Raw genomic sequence first — 9,964 nt, 5'->3', positions numbered from 1 at the left:
AGAGACAGAGAGAGACAGAGAGAGACAGAGAGAGAGAGAGAGAGAGACAGAGAGAGAGAGAGAGATCAGGAGACAAGCAAGTCAGAGTCTAATGTCAGAACCACAGGTTCAAGCAAGGGTCACAGATACAAAGTAGGTTGGAATACAGACAGTGTAAGCCAACCTAATTCTCTGTCTTCTCTTACTAGTTGAATGCACACATGGTCCAGACCAGCCTAGGAGGCAGATGTCAGTCAGTAGGTTCCAAGCTTCCTTCCTGGCAGCCAGCCTTTGTCATCGTTAGATCCCAAAGCCCTTAATCTGCTCCTTCTCCTGTGAGCCCATAATCACCACCTTTTTCTGCTTTCTTCTCCCCCTCCATAGATTGTGGCAATTGATGGCGGCTCCCCTCCCAGAAAGAAAGACCATATCTTGATAGTCACCATTCTAGATGTCAACGATAATCCTCCCATCATTGAGCGTCCCTTTGGGTACAATGTCAGTGTGAATGAGGTGAGTTCAACCTTCAGACACCCACACCACTGTCCTATGCAGTCAAGGATTCTTGCATCATTCCACAGTCACTTCCTCCTTTGCCCTTAGTGCCTACCAGGGCTTACTTACTCATTCACTCAACAAAGATTTGTTGAGTCTCAAGAGTGTCCTAAGCATCCCCAACAGCATTCACTCATTCAGGTTAATCCATCAACAAGCATGTATTAGGGACTTACTATGTCTCAGGCACTGTTCTAAGATCTGGAGAGGCGTAAGTCCATGCCATGTGAAGTTTGGCTGGAGGAACTGGGCGTGTTTTGCCAAGAAAAGAGAAGACTGAAGGAAGATATGACAGTCATACTCCAGTATCTAAGATCTGACAAGTGAACGAGAGATTAGGCCTGTTCTGCTTGGCCCCAGAGGGCAGAACCAGGAGCCATGGGTGCAATTTGCAAAGAGGTCAACTTGGGCTTGATGTCCAAAAGAGCTTCCTAACACTTAGAACTGTCCAAGAGGGGAAAGAGGCTCCTGAGACATGTCAAGTTCCCCCTCCTTGGATGTTTTCAAGCAAATGCTAGATGACCCCATGATTGGGGGTGGTATAGTGGGTTTTACCAGAATATCACTGAGGTCCCTTCCCACTCTTAAATCCTGTGAATTATCTGAGAGTGTGCCCAAGCCATTGTCAGGAGCTCAGAGTATTGAACAGCAATAGAAAACATGGTTGCTACACTCCAGGAGTTTATCATTTCTTTAAGAAACCATATTGGATTTCATGAAGGCTTCCACAATTCACTAAATTCAACACTGAACTCATTGTTTCCCCCCAAAACCCACACTTCTGCCAGGCTTCCCTGAAAACCTTCCTCCGTCACCATCGAGGGCACCAGCATCCTTCCAGTCCTCTAGATTTGCAACTTGAGTGTTATCCTCTATGCCTCACCCTTATTCACCCCACATATCTTGTTTCTATCTCAGCAGCCTCTCCCACACACATCCCCTTCTCTCCACTCACACAGCCGCCAGCCACGTTCAGGTCCTTATTACCCTTCTCATCTCCTGGACTATGACAATAGCTTCTTTTGGGGTCCCCCTGCCTCCAGCCTCATCCTACTCCAATCCATCCTCCATACTCGACTAAAATGATCTTCTTAAAATTCAGGTGTGATCCTGTCACCACTCCCCACCCTCAACGAATTCTAGTGGCTCACTATTGTCTCTAAGATCAAAGATAAACTCCTCTGATTGACATTTAAAGTGCTTGACAGCACTTTACTCCAGCCATACTGGCGTCCTCACTCACCCACCTACAGATCTGAGAAGTTAGATTTCCCATTTCCATGCCTTTGCCCTTGCAGTGCCTTATGACTATACTTCCTTCTAATTCTGCCCCGTCTAATCTCCAGTTTCCTTCAAAATTCAGCTCAAGCCCCACCTTCTTCATGAAGACTTCTCTGATTCCCCCCTACTTCTTCCCCAAACTACCTTGAATTCAGTTTCTATGTGTTCTATACATACTCATGTGTACATATCGTCTCCCCCATAGACTATAAGCTCCTTGAGGGCAGGGACTGTTTCACTTTTGTCTTTGTGTCCCCAGCACTTAACACAATTCCTGGTACATGATAGATATTTAATAATTGCTTGTTAATGGATTGGTTCATGATTCATACACATGAAAGAATAGGTAATAATATTAGGCATTATAGAGTTAAGTGCTAAATGAAGTTTATAAAGGAGTGGGTCCCAATGGGTAGGATATGTTAAGACCAGATTATAGAGGATCTTAAATCCCAGGCTGTGTATCCCTCTTCATCTACAGCTCCTCCCCAAATCCTATTAGAATTACAAATCCTCCCAAAATAGAAGGGATCCTGAATATAGAGTACCTTTCCCTCTTTTTAAAAATTTTCTTATTGCTATTCTTTTTTTTAATGTCTTCGTTTCCCGGTGAGTGCCTCCATCATTCTACTAACAGAACCAATGACAAAGTATAAAGTACAGAAACAAGCCAATACATTGGCCATGTCTGAAAATGTATACCTTGTGCCACTCCTATGGTCCACCACTTTTCTGCAAAGGACCAGGAGATGCTGTCAGTCATTCTGTCAGTCCTCTGAAATCATCATTGGCCCCTTCAGAGTACTCAAGGCTTTCAATGTTGTTTCCTCACATGGTGATATGGTTATCATTTTCTTGGTTTCATTTACTTTGCTGTGCATCATTATATAAATCTTCCCAGCTTTCTCTGACCTCCTTATACTCGTGGTTCTTCTGGTACAAAAATATTCTATTATATTCATGTGACACCATTTGTTTGGTCATCCTCTCTTTCCTTTTTTCCTATCAGTTCCCAAGTCCTGGGAAAGAGAACCCTACTCCATCTCCCAGAGAACAGACAGACATACCCAGAGAGCCAGTATCCAAAGAAGTGGTTTTCTCATGCAGTCTCAAGAATGAGTCAGTCCCGACTCATGTGTTATTGGGCATCATGCCAAACTAGGCATTATCCAAGAGCCCTGTCTCTTTGAGTAACTCTGAGCAATGATAAGGGAGGGATAGCCCATAGAATCAAACATTACGGAGGTTACTGCATATTGAGGTCACACAGCTCTCAAAAACAGGCCCTTGGCCTTGGCTGGGGCACCAACATGTTGATGCCAACACCCTGGATCTGGAGTAACCTCCTTCTCCCTCTCTCTTTCACAGAACGTGGGTGGGGGCACTGCTGTCGTCCAGGTGATAGCCACTGACAGGGACATTGGAATCAATAGTGTCCTGTCCTACTACATCACTGCGGGAAATGAGGATATGACCTTCCGAATGGACCGGGTCACTGGAGAGATAGCCACCCGGCCCTCTCCGCCAGATCGAGAACGCCAAAGCTTCTACCATTTGGTGGTCACCGTGGAGGATGAGGGCACTCCGACTCTCTCGGTAAGTGATGGGGCTGCAGAGAGAGGGAGGGATGGTGGAAGGAAGCGGGATGCTTTGTGGCCATGGGCAGTGGGAATTTTCTAGGACCTATAAGAGTACTGAGGGCAGAGATTCAGTGAATGGAAGCTGGCTGCTGTTACTAACATTTCTCATGTTTTCCTTCAGTAAACATCTATTTAATGTCTCCTGCTGAGCGCAAAGGGGGACAATGCTAAATACTGAAACACTGGGTCATTTCACTTGGTCCTAGTAATCTCTCTGGATAACGGTTCCATCCCTCATCTCACCAGTGACTTGTTGACTCTGACATATGCTTGGAGTTCTCACCCAAGTTAGAGGAGTTGGGGGCCCAGAAAAGGATCATGGGACCAAGTAGAGAGGGACCCTTCAAGGTCATCTAATCTAACTCCTTTACAGAAAGGGAAATTAAGGTCCACAGAAGAATGCAACTTGTCCTAGATCACATAGGCAAGAAAGGAATGATCATGTGTGTAGGGGGACTCTATCCCACAAGATCATGAAATGATCTATTTGGAACTGGAAAGAATCTCAGAGACCATCCAGTACAAGGTGTCAAATTCAAATAGAAATGGGGTCGCTAAACTGTACATAAAGATCCTTACAGGCCACATATTAACTTAGAAAACTACATATTATCATTCTCTATTTTCTGTTATATTTTTTATTTATTTTGTTAAATGTTTCCCAATCACATTTTAATCTGGTTCTTGCTAATCTGGGGGATTGTTAGCAACAATGTAGGCATGTTTGACGCCTCTGATCTTGTCATCCATCTTTGTGTCACTAAGGAAACTGCTTCCTAAGGTCATTAAGTGATTTGTCCAGGGTCACCTACATAGTAAGGATCAAAGGTAAGATTTGAACCCAGGTTCTCTGACCCTAGAATTGTACCATTCTATTTCCTGTAACTATGAATGAGTCCTAGTGAGATCTCCTGGAAAATCAGGAAGTTTGGACAAATAGGCATCATCGTAAAATCTTGACCATGTTGATTTTTCCCAGGGGATTCAACAAATATGTAGCAATAAGATCATGTCATCAGCCACACTCATAGTTGAATAAAATCATTTCCTTGACATTAATGGCACACGTGCCTGGCTTCGTTTTAGCTGAATTTATTTGCATAATAGTTTGGGAAATAGTTCATCCTAGAAGCAGGGGGCTGGTCGTGATGTTCTCAAGATCCAGGCATCTAAGATTCTATGTGTCAAAGACCACCAGCTCTGTTTAGTTCCCAAGGTCCAGTAGACAGACAAGCCTAGAGGAAAATTACAGAGAAACCACCCCTACCTTTCAATTCAGATCTACAAACAGGGATTGAGCACCTGCTGTGTGCACTCAGCACTGTGCTAAGCCTTGGAGACTCAAAAGGTGAAAAATCATGGTATGCTTGCCCTCATGGAGCTATTATGGAGAATGGAGTAGAGAAAAGTACACACAAGAGTAGCCACAATTAAAATATGATTAAGTTCATGACTGAGGTCAAAGGCAGGAGAAATTCGAGGAGGGAGAAAATGCCCGCAGGATATGGGCATAGAGTACCAGGGAAAGTTTCCTAGAGAATGTAATCACCTATGCTGGTCCTTGAAGGAAGAGAAGGATCACAACAGGTGGAGATGATGGGGAGTCCATTGTAGGCAGGGGAAACCACATGCATCAATACACAGAGTTGGAAGGAGATAAAATGAGATTGGGAAAGAATGACTAGGTCAGTTTGGCTGGAGTATGAGGGAATAGGAAGGAAAGTGGTACAAAATGAGAAGCCAGATTTTGGAGGAGCTGATACTGTGTTTAGTAACATGGAGAAGTCACTTGACTTCTAAAGCTGAACTTTAGGAAGATTGCTAAGTTGTTGTTGAGTCGTTTTTCAGATGTGTGTGACTCTTTGTGACCCCCTTTGGAGTTTTCTTTGCAAAAACACTAGAACAGATTGCCATTTCCTTTTGTATCTCACTTTACAGATGAGGAACTGAGACAAACAGGGTTCAGTGACTTACCCAGGGTCACACAGCTAATAAGTGTCTGAGGCCAGATTTGAACTCATAAAGATTACTTGGACAATATTCCTAATAGAGCCTAATGGGCTTTGCAGCAGGTGTAAGAGAGATGACACTAGGTGGCGCAGACCAAGGGGGTCTCTCTTTATCTTTTGAGGGTAGATTGTCCATCTGATCTCTTTTGAATGACCCTGGATCTCATTGAGAAGACCCTGTAGTCTTTCAGGGCTCTACGTAGCCGACACAATGTCATCCACTAATGTGAACATCTGGAGAATGTCATCAAAAGGGAATCTCTCTTCCATTGAGGAGCTGGCAGGACGTCCTTCATGGCGCTGGCAAACACATTTAGCAAACATCTGTCTCCTTGTTTTCTGCCTTCCTGGATATGGATCTCCAGCAGATTGTTGAATGAAGTTATCTTTGCAGTCCCATCTGTCACAGAATCCTGGATGGTTTTAAGTATGCAAGGGAGACACCTTGTTGGAGAAGAGCCTCTATGAGCACCTTTGAGAGCATTTTGTGCAGCTGAGACAAATTGGTGGGAATTTTGTTTTGTTTTGTTTTGTTTTCAACAAATAATAGACACAAAAGTATGTGCATTATTTCCTGTCAATTGTGCCACAGTAAAGATGTGATCTACTAGAGAAAGTCATCCACATCCACCCGCCCATCACATTCTTGAGTTTTCATGGAGGAAGGGCTCAATGTTTACCATCACCATTAGCATACAGACTTTGTAGGAATGGAAAAGCTAGCACATGGCTTGCCATTACTGATGTGTTTTGACCACTTTTTTGCTAATAGTACTTTCTATGTTCTTTTCTGTTCTTTTTGGCATCGCACAGTCTTTGAGACATCTTGAAAACTGATCCTTAAGTGCATATAAAATCATGAAGCTTCTAGCATTATGCCTTCTATATAATATGATGCTGTTGTTGTTGAATTGTTTCAGTTACGTCTGACTCTATGTGACCCTATTTTGGGGTTTTCTTGGCAAAGAGGCTGGTTTTCTATTTCCTTCTGCAGTTCATTTTTACAGATGAGGAAGCTGAGACAAACAGGGTTAAGTGACCTGCCCAGGGTCACTGAGCTAGTAAGTGTCTAAGGCTGGATTTGATCTCAGGAAGATGAGTCTTCCTGATTCCATGCTCAGTGCTCTGTGCACTGTGGCACCACCTTCTTCTGTATGTTTTGCCAAATTTACCTACCTTTCTTTTTATGTGCATCATTAATCACTTTTTCACTTAGTACATAGGACATGGAGGACTAAAGTGGTAAAGTCCGAATAGGATGGTTACAGATGAAAATAGATCAGCATTGAAACGTTCCATTTCATAATTATTTGTTGCCTTCATTCATCTACAAAGGCTCTAGGGAACATTGGGATGTCATGATGAGTCCTCTGCAGATCCAATTTCCCCTTGGACTGCCTTTGCTGGTTTCTGAGGTGATGCTAGTTGTAATATTCTATTACCAGTCTCCTTTGGGCCAAACAAAACCACTCTGCTCCTTTCACAAATAACTCTTCAAGCACTTGAAAATTACTATCGTGCCCCCTCTGAGTCTTTCCTGCCTTTGACACTGAACATTTATTAATGCAAAAAATTTCACTAAAGAATATTAAAAAAAAAAAAAGGCATAGACCCATGATCTCTGCAGCTTACAACTGCGGGGACCGGACACATACACATGGAAAAATTAATCACCAATGCTAAACAGAACACAGTAAGCGTCAAATCTCTGTTGCAGAAAATAAATGTTATACTATTTGAGGGGATGTCACTGTGGGCTGGGGTGATCAGCAAAGGCTTCACAGAAGATGTGGACATTGAGCTAGGCCTTAAAGGAGAAGTAAGGTTCTCCAATCCAGATCCCTCTAATGACTCCTCTTCAGAGGGCAGATGAACTCTCAACTGCCAGTCCTCATTTCCTTGTACTCCCACTTTCCTTCTGCCATCTACATGAGAAGCCTTGACCTCCCCTTCATGGAACCATAAAGTGTGTATGTTAGAAGGGTCTGAGAGATCATTTAACTTAGCCCCACTACCAACCACAACCCATTTAAATGACTTGTACAAAATCACGTCCAAAATTCATGTGGCCAGTAGAAGGCAGATAAATCAATGAACTTTTAGGTATGTAAGGCACTGGTGCTGGGATACAAAGAGAAAAAAGTAATTAAGTTTAAGGAGTTCATGTTATTCCATGGACGTGGGTTAAAATACATATACAACTAAGCAAATACAGAGCTGATAAAAATACAAAGTAATTTCAAAGGGGGATTAATAACTGGGGGTAACAGCAAAGGTCCCAGGTGGGGGGGGGTAGTAAATGAGCTGACCCTTGAAGGTTTATTGAGGCTAAGAAGTGAAGGCCAGGGCAGAGTGAATCCAGGAATAGGACACCACCTCTGTAGATATGCATAGGCAGGAGCTGGAAAATTGAATATATCTGAACATCTAGTAAGCCTACATTGCTGGAATGGAGAGTATGCAAAAAGTAATGATATGAAATTAGCCTAGAATAATTGGTGGCCTCCAGATTACAGAGGGCTTTAAATGCCAGACCAAGGATTTGTTTTATCCTAGAAACAACAGGAAACCACTAAAGATGTTTCAGTCAGGGAATGATCGGGTCTGATCCCCTAGTCCAATGTTCTTCCCTTTTTTTAATTTCTAATTTATCTTCAATTAACAAAAAAAAATATATTTTCTCTCCCAATTGTTGGGAAAAGAAAAGAAAAACAAAATCTTTGGAAAGGATATGCATTGTCAAACAAAACACATTTTTGCATGGCTGTATCCAAAAATTCATGTCTCTGGATTCATCCTGAGTTTCCCATCTGCATCCTGCAAGTCATCTGCCTCTCCGTTAGGAGATGGGCAACATGTTCGATCACCTGTCCTCTGGAATGGGTAGGCAATTGTATTTATCAGGGCTCTTGAGTCTTTCAAATGTGGTTTATTTTTACAGTGTTGTCGTCATCGTGTAAATCACTCTCCTGGTTCTGCTCATTTCACTCTTCATCAGTCCATGCAAATCTTCTGAGGTTTCCTTGAAACCATCCTTTTCATCATTTCTTATGGCACAATGGTATCCCTTTACATTCATGTGTTCATCTATCCCCCATCCAACTGATGGGAGCCCTAGTAACTTCCAGTTACTATTAGTATTCTGTCATTTGAATAAATGAAATTATATTTGTAAAGCACTTAGCACAATTCCTGGTACATAGTAGGTACTTAATAAATGCTTGTCTTCTCACTATTACACTTCTCCATGGCTTTATAGGGGAGAGTGTGAGAGGAAGAATAGTATAGGACCAAAATCAGTAGCTTTGGAATTGGAGTCCTTGAGTTCAAATCCCATTTCTGATACTTAGTCCTTGGGTGGGTAAAGTACCGGTCCTGGAGTTATGAACACCTGAGTTCAAATCTAAACTTACCGTGTGACCCTGTGTGACTTAACTTTTGTTTGCCTCAGTTTCCTGATCTTTAAAATGGGGATAATAATAGTACCTACCTCCCAGGGTTTTTGTGAAGAGAAAATAATCATGAAGTACTTAGCACAGGGGCTGGCATATAGTGAACATTGTATAAATGTTAATTATAATCATCATTATTAGCCCTAGATAATTATTATATTATATAATAACATATTCATATTATAATATATTGATATATTAAATATAAATACTATTATAAATATTAACCATTATTATCTAAGGCAAATTACTGAACCTACTTGGGCCTCATTTTCCCTACCTGGACTAGATGCCCTCTGGGATCTCTGCCAGCCCCAGGTCTGTAATCCTAAAATGCTCAAACTTCTGCTGTCCTGGAGCCTTTGGGCTAAACATAAACTGAATCTAGGTGATGAGAATGAAGACCAGGACCTCCTCCTCTTGCCTGAACAACAAAAACAATAACAAGTCCCAGACCCACAGAGATACTCCCCACCCAAAAGAACAGTAGGAGGGTGGAGGGAGATAGGGATGGGCATAGGTGGGTGGTGATGAATGGAGATGTCAAAGTTTTAAAACTCAGAGTTCAGTTCACTGAAAACAGGAAACCACCAAGACTCATTTTCAGGGGCAAAAATAAGAGAGAAACAGAAAGGCCTGTGCAGGAGGAAGGCCAGCTAAGGAAGTGGGGTATCTCTGCCCCAGCCCTCTTCCTCCCTTGTAAGGAAATGGGCCCAGACAAAAAGAGGTCCAGAGCCCACAGTGAAACCCCAGACCCACCCCTCCTGGGGAGCTCTCTGCATTCTAGTGTTGAGATGGCTCTCTAGCTTTCTACTATTACTTCCAGCCCAGGCCTGGCCTCCAGGTGCTTCCATTCACACACACACACACACACACACACACACACACACACACACACACACACACACACACAAAGACAGAGTCAGCATAGGCACAGGCAAACCCCCTCATCACACCACCATCATAGCTCACCTGAAGGAAAGAAGAAAAAGAAATGAAGAAAGGAAGGAAGGAAGGAAGGAAGGAAGGAAGGAAGGAAGGAAGGAAG

The 9,964-nt window shown here is 42.7% G+C and overlaps 1 protein-coding gene across 1 annotated transcript in view; it reads left to right on the top strand.

Annotated features, from left to right (window-relative positions):
• CDH23 (cadherin related 23) overlaps positions 1–9,964 on the top strand; it is a 620,897-nt gene that overhangs the window by 513,889 nt on the left and 97,044 nt on the right. The window contains exons 36-37 of the mRNA XM_069071099.1: positions 364–492; positions 3,184–3,411. Coding sequence (XP_068927200.1) covers positions 364–492; positions 3,184–3,411 — 357 coding nt within the window. The remainder of the gene's footprint in view (positions 1–363; positions 493–3,183; positions 3,412–9,964) is intronic.

This window comes from Petaurus breviceps, unplaced genomic scaffold (genome assembly GCF_028583685.1).
Source record: "Petaurus breviceps papuanus isolate PSGF00001 unplaced genomic scaffold, PetGlider_PUasm1.0 90825, whole genome shotgun sequence".
NCBI classification, from domain to species: Eukaryota; Metazoa; Chordata; class Mammalia; order Diprotodontia; family Petauridae; genus Petaurus; species Petaurus breviceps.
This window is presented reverse-complemented; position numbering and strand designations above follow the sequence as displayed.